The 20,466-nt window shown below is 42.8% G+C and overlaps 1 protein-coding gene across 3 annotated transcripts in view; it reads right to left on the reverse strand.

Moving 5' to 3' along the window:
• SOS1 (SOS Ras/Rac guanine nucleotide exchange factor 1) overlaps positions 1-5,939 on the reverse strand; it is a 139,360-nt gene extending 133,421 nt beyond the window's left edge. For 2 of the 3 annotated variants that reach the window (XM_039251254.1, XM_039251253.1), the window contains exon 1: positions 5,592-5,939. In XM_039251254.1, the coding sequence (XP_039107185.1) occupies positions 5,592-5,678 (87 nt within the window). In that variant the 5' untranslated portion in view covers positions 5,679-5,939. The remainder of the gene's footprint in view (positions 1-5,591) is intronic. The other variant, XM_039251255.1, reaches the window with a different exon arrangement.
• Positions 5,940-20,466: the final 14,527 nt, after the last annotated feature.

Consider the following 20,466-nt stretch of genomic DNA (forward strand, 5'->3'; position numbering starts at 1 on the left):
TGTGGATGGCTTCTTGAACACCTTCATTCTAAGCAGCTTTATAGTGAAATATTTAATTAATTTAAATAATTAAGATTTTAGATTTAGATTTAAGATTTTATTTTTAAGTAATCTCTACACCCACATGGGGATCAAGCTCACAACCCTGAGATCCAAGTCACATAATACTGACTGAGGCAGCCAGGAGCCCCGTGAAACATTTAATTTATAAGTCTGGACCTCCTTTCTTCAGTTTGCTGTGTCTACGATCACTGAGTAGAACCTGTATGGATCAGGTTCTAGGGACCCAGTTTGTTCTAGGGTTCTGGGTTATACTTCCTATCTCAACTGACACCTGGAATGAATAATGCCAGGTGCAAGACATGCAATAAACATGAAGAGGGAGATCAAGGTCTGATGTCTCTCGGCCTGACCTAGGATCTGGCAGAAGCCTCAGGTCCAGAAGAGAAAAACAAATCCACAAGGCCCAGGACTGAGGCTCTACTCCAACTCCTTCCTTGTTTTTTTTTTAAACATAAGTTTTGTTTTTGTTTTAAAGTGTTTATTTATTGTGAGAGAGAGGGATAGAGAGCGAGAAGGTGAGGGGCAGAGAGAGAGGCACAAGCAGGCTTTACATTGTCAGCAGAGCCTGATGTGGGGCTTGATCCCATGAACTATGAGATCATGACCTGAGCCGAAACCAAAAGTCTGATGCTTAATGGACTGAGCCACCCATGTGCCCCTCCAACTCCTTCCTTCTTCATCCACTTTCATCACTCCTTCCCCTCGCTCATCTCCTACACACTACTGCCCACTCCCCCCCCCCCCCAGGTCTGATGCCAGCCCTACTTCAGTCTTACCTCTATTTTCAGTGGGTGACTTCATCTACTTTTTTTTTTTTAATTTTTTTAATGTTTTATTTATTTGAGAGAGAGAGAAAGAGAGAGAGCATGAGCAGGGGAGGGTCAGAGAGAGAGAGGGATACAGAGAATCTGAAACAATCTCCAGGCTCTGAACTGGCCGTCAGCACAGAGCCCGACGAGGGGCCCAAACCCACGAAGCGTGAGATCATGACCTGAGCCGAAGTCGGATGCTCAACTGACTGAGCCACCCAGGCGCCCCTACTTTTTTTTTTAACACCTTCACTCATGTACAATTGACATTCAACAAATTGCACATATCTGAGTTGTAAATCTACTGAATTTTAACGTATGTATATACCCCTGAAATTATCAGTACAATCAACAAATGAACATAGAAGCCTCCCCCTAAAACAACCACTAAACTGCTCCTTTTCACTGTAGATAAGTTTGTAATTTCTAGAATTTTACATAGAATTATACAAGTATATACCATATATACTTTTTTTTTTTTTGATCTGGCTTCATTAACCTTAATTATTTTTGAGATTCAACCACATCGTCATGGGTATCAATAATTCCTTTTTATTACCCAATAGCATTCCAATGTATGTCTATCTCACAATTTGTTTATTCATTCACCTGTTAATGGACATTTGAATTATTTCCTTTTTTTTGCTGAACAGAACTGTCATGAGCATCCTTGTATAAGACTTTGTATGGATACTGGCTTCATCTATTCTTTTTTTTAATATTTATTCTTTGAGAGAGAGAGAGAGAGAGAGAGAGCGCGCACTCAGGGGAGGGGCAGAGAGAGGAAGACACAGAATCTGAAGTAGGTTCCAGGCTATGAGCTGTCCGTGCAGAGCCTGACGTGGGGCTCAACCTCACAAACCGCGAGAGATCATGACCTGAGCTGAAGTCACATGCTCAACTGACTGAGCCACCCAGGAGCCCCCAAGGCTTCATCTATTCTTAAGGCTCTACTTCCACCCCGGGGAGTCCCAAATTTGAGTTGGCAGATACCAATTAACCAACTGCCAGCTTGACAAGTCCACCTTGTGGATAAGCAGAGAGGACTTTCAAATCAACACATCTAAAGCTCATCTCTCTATGCCACGCTCTCCACCCCAACAGCCTCTCCTCCATTCTCTGTCCTGACCAAAAGCATGCAAACCAGAAACTTAGGACTCTGCCCGCTCTCTTACCACTTGCCCTACTCACTCAGTGAGTGCCTGGGTTCTGTCAATTCTACCTTTAAACATCTCTCAAAACCCATCCTTACACTCTCATCCTAGTTCAAATGCACCCTTAATTCAAATGCAGGTCACCTCTTGGCTGGTGTATTAAACTAACCTTCTAACGTTTCTCCTTACCTCAGGTCTCATTCTTCTCCAATCCATTTTCTATTCTGTGGCCAAAGTGAATTTTCTAAAATTCCTGTCTGACGTTACTCCCCTATCCCTCAGTGACTTTCATCCCCTCAAAATAAAATTCAACCTCCTTAGCTTAACATTCAAAAAATTCTCTATAAACCGGTTTCCTATCCAAACTCATCCTCTGCCACTTCCCACTGTGCTCTAACTTAGTCGTTTCTGGATGATGTCATTTACCTTTTTATTCTTAGTGCCGAGGACAATACTTGGTCTGTAGTTAGCATGATATATCTGTGCAACAGACAAGATAGGACTTAGACTGAAAGGTAGGGGGGACATTCTGGGCATATTCAGGAAAAGCAGTAGTCCAGTCTGGCTGAAGCATGAAGACTATGAAAGATTATGGAAGGCAATCCGGTCAGGAACGCAGGATGGAGCCAGATCGTGGATCGCCATCAATTCCATGCTAACAACTGTGCCCTTCATTCTATGCCCTCAAAGACATCACTAGTTCTGAACAAGAGTGCGACATATTCAGAAGTGTACTATATATAACTTCTGAAATTTGAAAAAAAAAAAGATATGGGAAAGGTGAGGGGCAGTGAACTAGTTAAGAGGCTATCACAGTAGTCTGGGAAAGTGGACTCAAGAGTAGGAGGGAACAGATTAGAAGCACATGTCAAAAGGGAATAAGCCTACAGGCTATGCCTGCGTTTGGGCAGTAATGTAACAGAGAGAAGTCAGAGAGGACTCCAAAGTTTTTAACCAAATAATAAAGCCACTAATCAAGAGGAATTTTTTTTTTTAATGTCAGTGAAGGAGGAGACAGATGATGGTTTTAGTTTGGGCCTTCCATCACCCATTCATTCAAACATAAGTTCCTACTAGATGTCAGGCACTGTATGCATGCAGGATAAAATGAGGGTAAAATATCATTCCTGTTCTCAAGGACCTTCTAATCTAGTTGTGGAATGGGGCAGACAAGTAAATAGGAACTTGCAACTCATTATTAAGCGCTAGGCTTCGGTGCTAAAAGAAAATGAAGACTATCCAACTCAGCCCAGAGGATTTGAAAAAACACGTGACGTCAAGGGAGTCCAGCGGAGGAGTAGTTAGGCCAGGCAAAGGGCAGTGCAGGGGAAGAGAATAACATGACAACAGAGCCTCACGTAAAACAGCTCGAGTTGGCCACATCTCCAAATAGTACAAGTCTAAAGGAAGAGCTCAAGATAAGGAGCTATGCACCCGAAATGTCTAGCAGGCAGGTGAAAATGGAGGTTCTGAGCTCCCAAGAGTACACCCAGATAAGAAACATATTTTCAACCTCATCTTAGGTGGCATTGACTCATCATCAGTGGCTATCTTAAACAAGAATTAGAAGAACCTGCCTATCAGCTAGATTGTGTTCGCTTCCACCTCATCCCATCACTTGTCTGTCCTGCAAGGGGATCTCCGTGTACAGTTAAAGTTGGGTTTTGTAAATGAGCAAAGAGGGCTGTGTGGACCTTGGCAAACGGGAGACAACATGACCAGTCCAAAGAGGGAAGCCATTTACTCAGCTCCAGCAGTTCACCGTCTTGCCCAAGGCGGAGAGACCTTCCTATTCTTCAAGAAAAGCTGAAAATTCAGATTTTATTTAACATCTCCTACTTTTAAATAGTGGCAACTAATTATGTTAAAAGTAAAAGTGCTGTTTTACACGGGGTGCCAGCCAATCAAAATGCCTCTGTAGACAGGTTTCAGCAAGGGCCACCAGTGTGGCAGAGTCGCACCCGGTCTGCCAATTCTCAGATGCCCTTTCCACTACTGCACGGTACCCTCAACGGACAGAGGGTCTTGATGGTTCCCTGGAACAGGAGTAGTTTGCTCTTAGGCAAAACAGCCCCAGACTGATGGTGTTTGGAGTTCTTCTGTACGTTCTCAACAACTTTTCTGTCTCCTCCCCACTCCAACCCCACTTCTGTCAGGACCAGGCATTGAACATGACTGAGACTTCTACCCCCTGTTATAAGCTAAGACACCAAGCTTGCAGGTAAAGCAAAAGTAAAAACAGAGCCTTGATGGAATTTCTAATGAATAAGGTATATAAAGAAGATGGCATCTCTTTGGTTTTCTTACAAAACAGTATCATAGAGATGTCTGTTGTCACTTAAGGAAAAAAATCAGTAATTCATATCTGAAAAAAATGAGCAAATTCTGCTAACAAACTAAATAGTTTCCACTGTAAGTCTCCAAAGAGGAGGAGGAGGTCAAAAGGGAAAGTAAAAGTTGCTGACCTTTGGGAAACATCAGGCACCTTTTAAGACACAGTTTTTTGTTGTTGTTGTGGTTTTATTTTATTTTATTTTTGTTGTTGTTGTTGTTGTGGTTTTAAAGTATACATGTTCAGAACAAAAGGTACACCATAATCTCGACTCTCAGTAGGAGCAAAAAGAAAAAATTTTAACTAATAACATAAAACGTTCTTTGAGCAACAACAAATTGGGATTCACAAACACAAGACTAAAGCAATCTCTATAAAAGGGTAAAAGGGAAACAAAAGAATACGGATTGTTTTTATGTTCATTCAAACACACAGCTTCTGATGTTTCAATGTGTTTACTTAAGACACGGTGTTGCTTTAGAAGCTTTTAAACTGTAGCAACATTTCCTAATACTGCTAAAACGTTTAAAACCAAAGAGCCTGGAGTATACAACTTTAGATCACAAGGTGGCAAACTTGAAGAAACACAGAAAGGTTAAAAAGTCGAATCAACAAACCGAAAGAGAGTACCGAGAGTCTTAAAAAAAAAAAAAAAAAAAAAAAGGTGGCAGGAGCATCCGCCCCTGTTTAGCCGGAGGAGTGGGGGGAAATCAGGGGAATGGAGAGCGATTACAGAGGGCGAGCAAAGCAGGCCGTGCTGCTGCTGGCAGGCGAGCTCTGCAATTACTCAGAGCAAGCATTATGGCTAGAGCATTCTTGAGCCCACTGAAGCCAGCATACTGGACACCTAAAACCCGAGCCTGACAGCAAGCTCCAGCCCCGGGGTAGGAGCGAGAAGCCGGAAAAGTGGCCTGCTTTGACCTCCACTGAAAACTGAGCCTCCTCCAACTCTCGTCTCGGAATCAGGGACAGGACGTTAACCTCTCGGGAGGTTGGACCGTTCGGACGAACTCTGCCTGGCTCGCTGCGGCCTTCCCACACACCGGGTGAATGTCAACACGGAGCCAGCGAGTGTGCGGGAACCTCTCGGCGTGCGCGGTCCTTTCTGGGAGGCGGCGAGACGGGGAAGAAAGACGGCCTGGCGCGCGCCCCGCCTCCCCAGCCCTTCCACGGCCCCGGCCCCGCGCCCCGGCGGGGGCTGCGAGCCCGGCAGCGGGGGTCCCGCGCGCTCACCTTTTTCAGCGCCGGCACCAGCAGCCCCCGCCACTTGGGTGCGTTCTCCTCGCTGAAAAACTCGTACGGCAGCTGCTGCGCCTGCATGGTGCCCCCGGGGCGCCTCTGGGCGGGGAGAGGGGCGGCGGCGGCGGCGGCGGCGGCGGCCGGGCCGGGGAGCCGCGAGAGGGCGAGCTCGCAGCACCGAACAGGGCCGCGGCCCCACCGGACGGCCCGGCCCCCTCGGGGCGCCGCGCGGCCGGGCTAGCCCTGGAGAGGGGGCTGAGGGGCGAGGCCCGCGCCCGGCCACGCACCCGACACGGGCACCAGCCGCGGAGAGCGAACGCAGCCCGGAGGCGGCGGCGGCGGCATCCCGCACCACCGCCCCGGGGCCGGGCCCCCCTCCCCACCCCTCCCGGGGCCGCCGGCGCCGCCCCGGGCTGCCCTCCGCCGCGGCCGCCGCCCGCCGCCCGCCGGGGCTACGCTCCCGGGCCCGGCCTGGCCCCGCGGCGGAGCCGGCGGCTGGGGGAGGGCGTGTGGAGGGACGTTCCGGCCGCGGCGCCCGCTCCGCGCAGCGGGGACCCCGAAACGCGAGCGGCCCGGAGCGGTGCGGGGCCGGGGTGTAGCGGGGGAGGGGAAAGGCCCGAGGTCGTCGTTGGAGGATCTGGCCGCTGCCCGGAGGTGCCGCCGCGGCCGCCGCCGCCGCCGGTGTAGCGCTCGAGCTTCCTACTAGCGAACTGAACCTGCTGGCTACTGAGCATGCGCTGCCGAGCAGGGCCGGTTCGCTCCGGGTTTTCCTGCTCCCCAGCGAAGGAGGAGGGAAGCGCGAGAGAGGGAGGGCGCCCCGGAGGACTCCGGGGGAGGAGCGAAAGGGCCCCAAGAAGTCGGACCCCGGCCTTCCGGGTGGGGTGCGAGCTACGGCGAAGCGGCCCCCATTGTGTGGTTGGGCCGCGAGGGATCCCGCCTCTCCGAGTCCCTGGGCCTTTAGTTTCGGAAAGGGGCGTGTATGTGTGTACTTTGTTCCTGAACACCAAGATAAGAACTGCCCAGAGCATGCAATGTATAGTAAACAGACTGGACAAAAGATAGGTGCCTTTCTAACGAAACCCACTGCTCAATATTTGTCGGGTAATAGAAACGATTGCAGTATTTCCGATTAAGTCTTTCCACATCACCAAGAATAAAATGCGTCCCTGCAGTATAGATTTTGTGTGCCCGTTTCAAATTCAGTATGCTCATCTTTCAGGCCCTCTTAAATTTGAACTCCAGTAACCACTTACCTCAGTGGAAATTGAGACGTCTTCCGTAGCTCCCAGATCCCTGAACACCGTATGTCCCTCTCAGGGCATTTAGTGTATCCGTTTTGTAATCTCTCCAGGCTCTTTCAAATAGATAGCAAACTCCTGGAAGGCAGATCTTTTTCACTGAGGGCTCTCACGGAATAGGCACTTAGTGAATGTTTGAAGAATGCTGAAGGAGCATTATCTACAAGTTATTCATCTCAGAGATGCAGGTGTTTAACAGTGGCACTGTGCAGCTGGCCCTCATGGTTTGCCATTAATCACTTTTTGAGCATAATCTCATTTAATAGTCATAGAATCCTATTGTTTTCATTTCACAGATGAGGAGACAACTTAGAGAACAAGCCTTGGTTGAAGCTGATATTGTACCCAATTTCAGAGAACAATTAACCAGGATCACGTAGATGAAAAATGCAGTGGTTCTTTTTTTTTAATTAATTAATTTATTTATTTCTAGGAGAGAGAGAGAGAGACAGCGTGAGCATGGGAGGGTCAGAGAGCGAGGGAGTCACAGACTGAAACAGGCTCCAGGCTCTGAGCTGGCAGTCAGCACAAAGCCCGACGCGGGGCTCGAACCCACGAACCGCGGGACCATGACCCAAGCGAAAGTCGGACGCTTAACCGAATAAGGCACCCAGGCGCCCCCCCCCCCCCAGTGGTTCTTAATCTCTACAAGATCCCTTTGCAAATCTCTTATAATAAAAGTCTTAGGTCCTTCCCTTTTAAAATGTATGTACATGATTTACATTTTAATATCCTTCATACTTTCAGAGTATTTAGAAAGACATTTTGAAAATCACCCATACACCCTCTGGGTAAGATAAGGTAGAGGAATCATAGCTGGAAATGGGGTAGGACACGGGGGTTTCAGAGAAAGGGGCTCTCGTGTCAGCCATCTTTAAATATCTGATATCAAAGCATTGATCTAGGAAAATCATATGATATGTAGGGGCGCCTGGATGGCTCAGTTAAGCGTCTGACACTTGATCTAGGCTCAGGTCATGATCTCACAACTGGTGAGACCCACAAAGCCTGCAGCTGGCTGTTTACATTCTCAACCTCGGCTCACCACGCTCCAGTCACACTGGCCTTCTATTCCTAGAAAACATCAACCTCTTTCCTGGGCAGGTGCTTTGCTCTTCCCTCAGCCTGAAACTCACTCTGCTCCTAACTGTTCACTTGGCTGGTTAGAAACATCACCACCTCCAAGCTCCCACCTGTATGTTTCTTCCATAAACCTTGGTTATTTCCTTGCTAGCATGATCACGGCCACTAGAATATACTCCAAGAGATCAACCCACTTCATCATTAGATTCCCAGGACCTACAGTACTTGGTACACAGTAGGTGCTCAAGACAATCTCATCACAGTTGTCCCAGGAAACGGGAGGGCAGATAAAAACGGTACATTCGTTCACTTGGGACGTTGGGGTTAATAGGCTGGACTTGACCTCCGAGGTCCCTTACAACTTACAGTCTCTGATTTGACTGCAGAGGTAAACAAGCCCTGGAAATATGGATTACAGCCCGTCATGGTTAGCAGCCGGGGCAGGTTTTCACCAGTTTGGACGTTTGGGCCGCAAACTGAGAGCTAGCAGCTGGAGGAAAATTGCAATGGAGAGGCTCGACGCCTTTCAGCTGAGAGGCTTGGGCTCGGCACCGTAAGGTCAAGGAGTAATCGAGCCCCTCTGCGCCATTTGCTTGTATCTCTTGGCACAAACCACCTATGGGCGTGCAGCCGTTATAGACAACCGTGGCGGGCTCAGAAACGCGCAAGTGGACACGTGAAAACCGCTGCGGCCCTCAACGTTAAGCGCTGACAGTTGCCCGCGGCGGCGCAGGCGCAAAGGCTCCGTTCGCGCCCCTCCTCGGCCCTGACAAGCCTAGCGCCAGAGCGGATGTGACGCACGGGGGCGCGTCCAGACCAACCAGCCGAGGCCCGAGGGGGACGCGTCCAGGCGTGCTAGCCGAGTTCCGAGGGAGTCGCGACGGGACCCGGGCAGCGGGGAAGGGGGCCGGGAGGGCGTTGGGGCCGGCGGCGCGCCCCCTGCAGGCGGCAGTGCTCTTTTCCCTGCTCCGCCTCCGGACTCAGCCACAGGGTTCCTTCCCTGCCTCGCTGTGGCCACAGTTGTCTTCCCGAAGCAAATTTCAGGTCCGGTTACTCTCGCGTTCGAGAGCCTTCACTGCCGTCCCAGGATAAAGTCCAAAGTCCTTAGCTCTGTATTCAGGACCTTGCACAATCGGGCTATTACTTATCTTTCCAGCTCTATCTCACTTAAAGTGAACTACTGTTGCCTCCTATTAACCCATCCATTTCTCTGTTTCCTGCCTATGCTGCTCCGTCGGCCTGGTATGCCCATAGCTGTTATTCTTTTCAATCCCGCCTGCCACAGCTTCACCCCGTCTCCCGTCTCCCGTATACGCCTTCGCCAAGGAACTCTGTTTCCACGCTGTTGCTCCAGCTTAAAGGCCACCTTCTCTGTGAAGTCCGTCTTAGCCCCCATTCAGGACTCCTCCCCTTAAACTTTGAGCCCACTAGGCATAAGAAACAGCAGTTTCATCAGCAGACTCTCCCTTTATGCTTCAACTCACCCTTTCTTCCCAGCCCCTACTTTCAATTCCACTTCTCCAAATAGTATGTCCCTAGAAAATACAGCAAAGAAAATAGTGGTTAATAGAACTACTGGATACCCACCATTTATCACCTTTAGTTACAACTTTTATTTCCTCCCTCTGTTTCCATCTCTCTCTCTTTCTCTCTCTCTCTCTCACACACACACACACACACACACACACACACACACACACACACACACAGATGGTAGGGAGCAAAGTAGGTACTTCGAAGAATGATCAAAATCTCTCTAAGATATATGGGACTGTTTCTGGCATTTGTTTTGTTAAGATTCCCCACAGAGTCCAGTTGTTGTTTGTTTGTTTGTTTGTTTTACAAAAGTCTCTTTCCAGTTGATTCAAGTTGTCATGGCATCTCAAACTGATTGCATCCCAATTCCATGCAACTTTAATCAAATTTCCAACAGAGTTTGCCATGAAACTTGATCAACTGATTCTAAAATGTATATGGAATAGCAAAACAAAAACAAAATCAAAAACAAAACAAAAAACCCTAGTTCTTCTGTCAAAGAACAAGGTAGGAAAACATACCAGATATGAAGATCTATAACATAGATAGAGTAATTAAAGCTATGTGGTATCAGCACAGGAACAGACAACAAACCAATGGATCAATAAAGGGCCAAATATATATAGAAACTTGATTTATGACACAGCAGGCATTGCAGGTATTGGGGAAGGGATATACTGTTCAATAAATGAAATATGGGCAATTGACAAATACATATGGAAAAAATGAAATTCTGCCCCCCAACTCACACCCTGCACAAAACACTCCCCCATGAATGAAACTCTTAAAAAAACAAAATTATAAAATTGTGAGAAGAAAATATAGAATATCTTTATGAGCTCAAAGTAGGAGAAGATTCCTTAAATAAGACACAAAAACCACAAACCATAAATTTAAGGTTTGATAAATTTGGCTTCATTAAAATTCAGAACTTCTGTAAATCAAAACATAACATTAAAAAGTGGAAGCACAAGGGGCGCCTGGGTGGCTTAGTCGGTTAAGCGTCCGACTTTCGCTTAGGTCACGATCTCGCGGTTCGTGGTTCCGAGCCCCGCGTCGGGCTCTGGCGCTGACTGCCAGCTCGGAGCCTGGAGCCTCTTTCGGAGTCTGTGACTCCCTCTCTCTCTGACCCTCCCCTGCTCACGCTGTCTCTCTCTCTCTCTCTCTCTAGAAATAAATAAAAACCTTTAAAAAAAAAAAAAGTGGAAGGACAAGGAGGTGCCTGGCTGGCTCGGTTAGTAGAGAATGTGACTCTTGATCTCTGAGTCAGGTCATGAGTTTGAGCCCCATATTCGGTGTAGAGTTTTTTTGTTTTTTTTTTTTAAATGAAAGGACAAGCCATTACGTAGGAGAGAGTAGTTGCAACTCACATAACCAAAAAGAATTAGTATTCAGAACATGTAGTTTCCTTTAAAGGAACTAACAATGGCTACATGTTTACCTCATTACTAATCAGGAAATGTCAGGTTAAAACCACAGCAAAATACTATGCCATACCCATTGAATTGGCAAAAATTAAGAAGTTGAAGAACACTGAGCTTTGGCAAGGATGTAAAGCAATTGAAATTCTCATCCACGACTATGTGAAAATAAATGAATACACAACTTTAGATAACTATTTCTTAAAAGGTGAACATGGGCACGTCCTATATAAACTAGTATAGATATATTCCCATGGCATATATATTCCAGAGAAAGTTCCTCGCTTAATTGTAAGAGTGTAAACAGTAGAGTGGGTAAACAAATTGTGGAACACTAGACATCAGTGAAAATGAATTAACTACAGCCATACACATTCCTATAGATTGAATGTTTATGTTCTCTTCAATTTGTATGTTGAATCTTAATCTCCATTGTGATGGTATTTGGAGGTGGGATTGGGGGGGGGGGTGGGGGCTATGATTAGATCATAAGGGTAGAACCTTCATCCATAGGATTAGTGCTAAAATAAAAGAGACCCCAGAAAGATCTCTCACCCCTTCCACCATGTGAGAATGAGACCAAAGACAGTTACTATGAACCAGGCTCTCACCTGATATCACCTTGATATTTGATTTCCCAGCCTCTAGAACTGTGAGAAATAAACTTCTGTTGTTTGAAAGCCAGCCAGCATGTTATTTTGTTATAACAATCCGAGCAAACTAAGGCACATATCAACATAGATGAATCTTTAAAAAAAAAGAACACTGATAACATAGAAATGTGCCTTTTGAACCTCCAAGGGGGGGGGGGGACACTGAGAAAGGAACAGAAAACTACTCACTCTATGATTCATTATATAAAATGCAAAAAACAAGTAGAACTGAGTTGTGTGTTATTTTTTGTGACACCTAACCTGCATGATGGCCCAGTGAGCCTTATCTCCTGCCCTTCTTGCTCTGGCATAGACACCAGCCCTGCACTGAATAGACAATCCTATTCAATAGTCAGTCTGCAAAATAAGACTTAGAAGAAATTGTATATGCAGCTTCTGAGGCTAAGTCTTAAAAGACATTGTGACTTTAGTATGTCTCTCTCTTTCTCACATTTCTCATTCTGGAAGGAGCCATGTTGTGGAAGCAAAATCAAGCAACCCATGGAGGAGTCCACACTGCAGGGAACTGTGGCCTCTAGCCACCAGTACATGAATAAACCATCTTGGAAACTGATCCCTCACCCCAGTCAGGCCTTCAGATAACTGAAATCTATTTAATATTTTGCCTGCAACTTCTCAGAGATTCTGAGCCAGAACCACTCAGATAATCCATTTCTAAATCCTTGATTCTCAAAAATTGTGAGATAATAAATGTGTGTTGTTTTAAGCCACTAAGTTTTGGGGTAATATGTTAAGCAACATTAGAAAACTAATATTTTTATGGATACATATACAAGTGGCAAAATTATAACAAAATATTAAATTAATACCAAATTCATAAAGGTGGTTATGAGAGATGTACAGATATGAGGAGACTTTAATTGTTAATTGTGGGGAAAAAGAGTGTAGAACAGTGTTTGTAATTGGGAAGGTTTTATACAAGGACCTATTGAGAAACTAGTAATGTTCTATTTCTTTTTTTTAATTTTTAAAAAATATTTATTTTTGATAGACAAAGACACAGAGCACGAGCAGGGGAGAAGCACAGGGAGAGAGAGAGGGAGACACAGAATCTGAAGCAGGCTCCAGGCTCTGAGCTTGGCAGTACAGAGCCCGACACGGGGCTCGAATTCATGAACCCTGAGATCATGACCTGAGCCAAAATCAGACGCCTAACCGACTGAGCCACACAGGTGCCCCTTGTAATGTTCTATTTCTAACCTGAGTAGTATATATACACAGATATTTGTCTTATTATTTAAAATTTTAAACACATATGCTCTTTTTTAATATGCATATTATGTTATAAGTACATGCTACATGCAAAGGAGGTGTGATGGCCACAGTTAAGCATCTGACTTTTGATTTCAGCCCAGGTCATGATCTCATGGTTCATGAGATCGAGCCCCGCTTTTGGCTCTGTGCTCACAGTGAGGAGCCTGCCTGGGATTCTCTCTCTGCCTCTTCCCAGCTCATGCTTGCTCTCTCTCTCTCTCAATAAATAAATAAAACAAAAAATAATAAAGACAAACCATTATGAAGCATCTGTACTGACTGCCAGTTTTTATTTTTTTCCTCTCCAGATCAACAAAAGGCTAATGTTTCCAAAGCTTCTCAGTCTCAGGGATAATGGTTAGAGAAGCAACGGAAGAGAGATAAGAGCTACTCAAGTTAATCAACTCAGTCCTTTATCACTCTTTGTTGCCTTAAGCAAATTACTTAATATCTATCATAACAACTTATATCATTTATGTCCAGAGGAACCCCATCAGCCAAGCACCCTCTGTATAGGGAGTTCAATATCTGAATATGATGAACTATGATATGAAATTGAAAGATAATCAAAGGTTAATTGTTTAAATCATTTGGCATTTTAAGTTCTAAATAGGTAATATACTCACATGATTCAAAAAGTGCCTTTTTCTCCTTGCCCACCAGCTACAGTGCTTCTACCCTGGTCCCTAACAGGTAACAATTTTTATCAGTATCTTATTTATTCCAAGAGAGATTCTCCATGCAAACACAAGCAGCACAAATACTGATTTTTTAGCAAAAAGTTTCCAAATAGGTTCAGAAACTTTCTTCTGAAGAAAAGGTTTTTCTCAAAAACCTTCCACAGAAAAGTTTCAAAAACAGTGCAAGGATTCCTATAAAGGTTTCATGTAGATTCACCAATTTTTAACATATTGCCACATTTGCCACATCATGTACTATCTCTGTCCTTGTCTCTCTATACATACATACATACATTCAGACATGTATGTGTGTATAATACTTCTTCAGAATCACTTGAGTGCAAGCTGCACACATTATCCCGTTTACCCCAAACATTTCAGTGAGTCAGTGTGTATTTCTGAAGTATAAGGTTTTCATTTACATAACCATAGTAAAATTATTAAATTCAGAAAGCTAACATCGATGCAATACTACTCTCTAACCTCCAGACCATTTTTACATTTCATCACTTGTCCCAACAATGTTTTCTGGAGGGACTACTTTTCTTGGTCAGAATCCTAGATCTAAATGCATTTAGATTTCATGTCTCCTTAGTCCCCTTTTATATCTGGAACAGTTTCTCAGTCTTTCCTTTGTCTTTCCTGGTGTTGATATTAAGGGGACAGGCCATTTTGTTCTTCATAATGTTCTTCAGTGTGGCTTTGTTTGTGGTTCTCCCATGATAAGATTTAGGTTTTGTCTTTTGGCAGGAGCAGCACATAAATGATGTGTCCTTCCGAGCACGTCACATCAGAGGGCATAACATGGCAGTTCCTTCCATCATTGGTGATGCTAACTTTGGTTACTTGGAGAAGGTGGAGTCAGCCACGTTTCTCCAATGTAAAGTTATTTTTAGCCCTTGTATTTAATTAGTAACTTGTACAAATATGTTATTCAAAAAAACAACATTATATTTTCAATTTAAAAAATGTTTATTTGAGAGAGAAATTGAGCACAAGCGGGAGAGGGGCAGAGAGAGGGGAGAGAGAGAAAATCCCAAGCAGGCTCCATGCTATCAGCTCAGAGCCTGATGCCTGGCTCATCTCGCGAACCCTGAGAACATGACCTGACCAAAATCAAGAGTCAGATACTTAACCAACTGAGCCACGCAGGCGCCTCTAAAAAACAGCTTTTTTGAAATGTAACTCACCTACTGTACAATTCAATCATTTAAAGTGTCCAGATGAATGGTTTTAGTATATTCACAATCATCACCACAATCAGTTTTGGAATATTTTCATTACCTCCCCAAAAACTTCTTACCCATTAGAGTCATTCTTCATTTCTCCTCAATTTCCCCCTGCTTCAGGCAGCCACTAACATACTTCTAGTCTTCATAGATTCGCCTATCCCAGAGACAAAAATGGAATACACAACATGTGGTCTTGTGACTGGCTTCTTTTACTTAGCAAAACGTCTTCAAGATTTCTTCATGTTACAGCATGTATTTCATTCTTTTTTCTTGTCAAATGATATTCTATTATGTGGATATACCACATTTTGTTTATCTATTCACCGGTTGATGAAAATGTGGATTATTTCCACTTCTTGGGTAGTGAATAATGCTGCTATGAACACTTGTGTACAAGTTTTTATGCAGACATATGTTTTCATCTCTCCGGGGTATGTAAGTAGGAGTGGAATTCCTGTGGCATATGGTAACCCTATGCGTAATCTTTTGAAGAACTGCCACAACTTTTTCCAAAGTAGTTGCATCATTTTACGTTTCGACCAGCAAAGTATGAGGGTCATAATTTCTCCATATCCATGCCAACACTTTTTATTGTCTGTCTTTTTTATTATAGCCATCCTATGTAGTATAAAGCAGAATGTCGTTGTGGTTTTGATTTTAATTTCTGGCTAATGATACTGAGTATCTTTTCATGTACTTAATGCCCATGTGTATATCTTCTCTGGAGAAATGTCTATTCAGATCCTCTGTTAATTCCTTAATTGAGCTATTTGTCTTTTTATTATTGAATTGTATGTGTTCTCTGTAAATTCTGGATACAAGTCCATTACCAGATACATGATTTGCAAGTATTTTCTCTGATTCTTTCGATTGTCTTTTTATTTTGCTATTGGTCCTTTGAAGAACAAAAGTTGTTCATTTAAGTCTAACTTATCTATTGTTGTGGTTACTGTTTGTGTGTTAGGTGTCATTTCAGGAAGGATGTGCTTAACCTATTATCATGAAGAGTTATCGCTATGTTTTCACCTAAGAGTTTTGTGGCTTCAGCTTTTATATTTAGGTCTACAGTCCATTTTGGGTTAATTTTTGTGTATGGTGTGAAGAAGGGGTCCAATTTCATTCTTTTGAGGATGGCTATGCAGTTGCCCCAAAACTATTGAAAAAACTATTCTTTTCTCATTGAATTGTCTTGAGATCACTATTTTTTTTTTAAATTTTTAAATGTTCATTTAAATCCAAGTTAGTTAACATATATATAATAATGGTTTCAGGAGTAGATTTAATGATTCATCGCTTACATGTAACACCCAGTGCTCATCCCAACAAGTGCCCTCCTTAATGCTCATTACCCATTTAGCTCCCCCCCTCAACACCCCTCCAACAACCTTCAGTTTCTTCTCTGTATTTAAGGGTCTCTTATGGTTTGTCTCCGTCTCTGTTTTTATCTTATTTTTCCTTGCCTTCCCCTATGTTTATCTGTTTGGTTCTTAAATTCCACATATGAGTGAAATCATATGATATTTACCTTTTTTTGCCTGACTTATTTCACTTAACATAATACATTTTAGTTTCATCCATGCTGTTATAAATGGCAAGATTTCATTCTTTTTGATCACTGAGTAATATTTCATTATACATAGGGATGTACATATATATATATATATATACACATACCACATCTTTTTATCCATTCATCAGTCGATGTACATTTGGACTATTTCCATAATTTGGCTATTGTTGATATAAACACTGGAGTGCATAGAATCAGCATTTTTGTATTCTTTGGATAAATACCTATAGTGCAATTGCTAGTTCATAAGATAGCTCTATTTTTAATTTTTTTGAGGAAGAAATCATTATTGAAAATTAATTGGCCATAAATGTCAACGTTTATTTATAGACTCTGAATTCTATTCCATTGATCCCTATGTTTATCCTTATGCCAATTCTACAGTGTCTTGATTACTGCATTTCGTAGGAAATTTTGAAATAAGGAAATGTGAGTCCCTAACTTTGTGATTCTTTTCTAAGATTGTTTTGGCTATTCTTGATTCCTTGCAATTCTATATGCATTTTATGATCAGCTTGCCAATTTCTACAAAAAAGGAAGCTTGGATTTTGATTGGAATTGCACTGAATATTCCCATCTTAACGATATTAACTTTTCTGATTCATGAACATGAAATGTCTTTCCACTTGTATAAATCTTTAATTTCTTTCAATCATGGTTTGTAGTTTTCACAGTATTAGTTTTGCACTTCTTTTGTTAAACAGATTTCTAATTTCTATTTTATTCTTTTTGATCTTTTGATTCTTTTAGGATCAAAAAAGATGTTTTCTTAATATCATCATAGGTTGTGTATTGGTAGCATATAGAAATGCATTTTTGGATATTTATATTTTATCCTGCAACGTTCTAAATTCATTTATCAGGTCTAAAAACATTTATTCTTACATTCTTATTTTTTTATCAAATTGTAACAAACAGACTGGGTAGCTCAGTTGGTTGAGTGTCCAACTTTGGCTCAGGTCATGATCTCATGGTTTGTGAGTTCGAGCCCCACATCAGGCTCTGTGCTTACAGCTCAGAGCCTGGAGTCTGCTTCAGATTCTGTGTCTCCCTCTCTCTCTGCCCCTCCCATGGTCATGCTCTTTCTCTTTCTATCATCTCAATGATAAACATTAAAAAATTTTTTTAAGTTGTAACAAACACTATTCTATTATTAGAGAAATCTTTTTTCTACTCTTAATAGTTTATCTTAAAGATGTCTCCAAATCCATACACAGATAGAGAGCATTCTCATGTTTACGTAGTTACATAGAATTCTATTACATAGATATATGATAATTTATTTTATTAGTCCCCTTTGGAGAAATATTTGTTTTTTTCCCAATCTTTGATTACAAACAGTGCTGCAATGAATAAAAATATTTTGCTTATATTCAAGTATATCTGAGGATAAGTTCCCTGAAGGGATTTCTGGGTCAATGGAAACATTTGCAATTTTGATAAATATTGACAAATTAGAGGGCTGATTATTTCATGTTCATAACGTATTTTAGGGTGCACATTAGAAGTGGTGCAGTAATAATAAGCCAAGCGAGTGTATTTTAGTTACCTACTAGTGAATATTACTATTATATTAGTACCTATAAGGACTTTAAAGCAGTATTTTTATTTTCTTTGAAGTCATACCTCATGCCTTGAAGTGGTAATACCTTCTGAACTATATAGAACACATGATCATTTTTTTATACTATTGTCTTATTCTGTGTTCATTCTGGACAGCATGTAGCTTAATTACAGCAGATAAATTTATTCCACAATAGATCTGCTGTCAATTCTTTATTTTTATTTTTAATTTTTTAAGATTTACTTATTTTGAGAGAGAGAGAGAAAGCACAAGCGAGGGAGGGACAGAGAGAGAGATGGAGAGAGAGAGGATCCCAAGCAGGTTCCACCCTGTCAGGGCACAGACTGATGTGGGGCTCGATCCCCCAAACCGTGAGATCATGACCTGAACCGAGACCAATAGTCAGAAGCCTAACTGACTGAGCCACCCAGATGCCCCAATTTTTTTTTTGTTTTTAAAGTAAATTGTACCTCCAACCCGTGGATCGTGGCTCAGATTCACAGCCCCAAGGTCAAGAGTCGCATGCTTTTCCAACTGAGCCAGTCAGGCGCCCCTGCTGTCAATTCTATGGATATCAAGGCTGTTACCTCGTTGAGCGCTAAGATGATCTGCCAGACTATTGGAGTTACACTGGCTGAATTAGCTAAATACACATGACCTACGAAGTGGCTGTTTTTTACAAGTATATAAACAAATGATAGAACTGGTCAGGCCAACTGGTCAGTTGTCATTTCTTAGAGTAACTGATGTGTATAAGTTTTACAGCCTCATCATTTTATTAAAGTAAGAAATTATAAAGAAGCGGCATCTAATTTGTTTTGTGTGTAACACTGATACTAACTTGTGGCAGACATGGAGATGCTGTGTAGCCCAGTGGTCCCTTTAAGAAAAGACTGTTGCCCAACTGCAGGGATTGTGCAGTTAGCTGACAGCCTCCAGCTGTTAACTCCTTCACTTCTCCTTCAGCTTTTGAGTCAAGGCCATGCTCATCTTGAGGTGGCCCCCATCAGTGACTCAGCAAGGTGGTGGAATGAAAGCCTGGCCGTGTCCACCCAATGCAGGACTCCTGTGCTTGGCGATCTTTGCTCTGGAACTCCCCGCTGGGATGGTGGAGGCATCGGCCGATCTGCACTGTGGTCTGTGGGACCCCTGCCCAGTCCTGCTCCCTCTTTTCTCCCTTCACGGGTGTTCCTTCTCAGTAAGCCTTTTGCACTCTTTTTTTTTTTTATTTTTTTTATTATTTTTTATTTATTTCTGAGAGAGAGAGAGAGAGAGAGAGCAGGGGAGGGTCAGAGAGACAGGGAGACACAGAATCTGAAGCAGGCTCCAGGCTCTGAGCTGTCAGCACAGAGCTCGATGCGGGGCTTGAACCCACGAACTGTGAGATCATGACCTGAGCCGAAGCCGGATGCTTAACCGACTGAGCCACCCAGGCACCCCAAGCCTTTTGCACTCTTAACTTCATCTCAGCTGGGTCTTCCCAGCAGACTCGACTCATATGTTTGGGTATAAATCTTGTTTTACAGGCTATCAGCTGGTATTTTGAATCATGATGCATCCATATAAATACTCAAATTTATTGATTATAGAAATACATATACAAATTTTTAAACTGATTTCTTTCACATGATATGCACAGAAATTGATACAGCTCTAAATATCTCAGTAAAGAGATTGCAGTTTACCCTAATTTTGATTATGTTCCTCAAACAGCTTTTAGTTATGATAAATACAGCTAAAGCATTCAAATTTCATCAGACCTATTACTCTTCTTTGACTGCTTCTGACAATCTCTTCATTTTTTTGGCCAATAAACTACCAGCAATTCTAAGAGAGAGAGAGAGAGAGAGAGAGAGAGAGAAAACAAATACAAGAAAATAACACATCCCATGATCCCTTGTGCAACAGCTAATTTCCCCAAATCTTTGAAAATTACGTATACATGCATGGTTTATGAAGAGAACGCCAGAAACACAGAGTCATAAGGATTATATTAAAAGTCTCTCTCCCTGAGGCAGAAGCATTGCTGCTTCAGAATCGATTTCCTCTTAACCTCCTCTGCCTAAAAATGAAAAAATTTGCCTTGATTTATGGGGCGGATAGTTTTGTTTTCTTAACTCTAGCGTAGACGTTCAAACACAAACAACCAAACCTTGGGATGGAAAACGACACCAACAGCTAATGACGAACTGAATTTCAATTTGCTCAGCTGCTCAGGCAAGAACAGATTTTCTTATTACTGAGACCAGTTCTCATGAAATATTTTGTTGTAATATTCCTTTCCGTTGTTTACCGATTTTAGTTAGGAGATTGTGGGACATATTCTATGGGTGAAACAGAAGAAGGGCTTGAGGTAGAATCTGCGTGCCTGTTAGGTGTAACACGTCTCTTACAAGTTCATTCCTGGTTCTTCTTAACTTTTGTTGTCGCTTGGAATAGAATTTTAAAATTATGTGGCTACCTGATCGTTGTGAGACCAAAGAAAAAGCACTGCTTTTTCCATACAGTTGTCTTAAATCTGTCCACCTTATTAAGGTTTTCCTTCATCCTAATAGTT

This window comes from Hyaena hyaena, unplaced genomic scaffold (genome assembly GCF_003009895.1).
Source record: "Hyaena hyaena isolate Hyena2069 unplaced genomic scaffold, ASM300989v1 scaffold_388, whole genome shotgun sequence".
Lineage (NCBI taxonomy): Eukaryota > Metazoa > Chordata > Mammalia > Carnivora > Hyaenidae > Hyaena > Hyaena hyaena.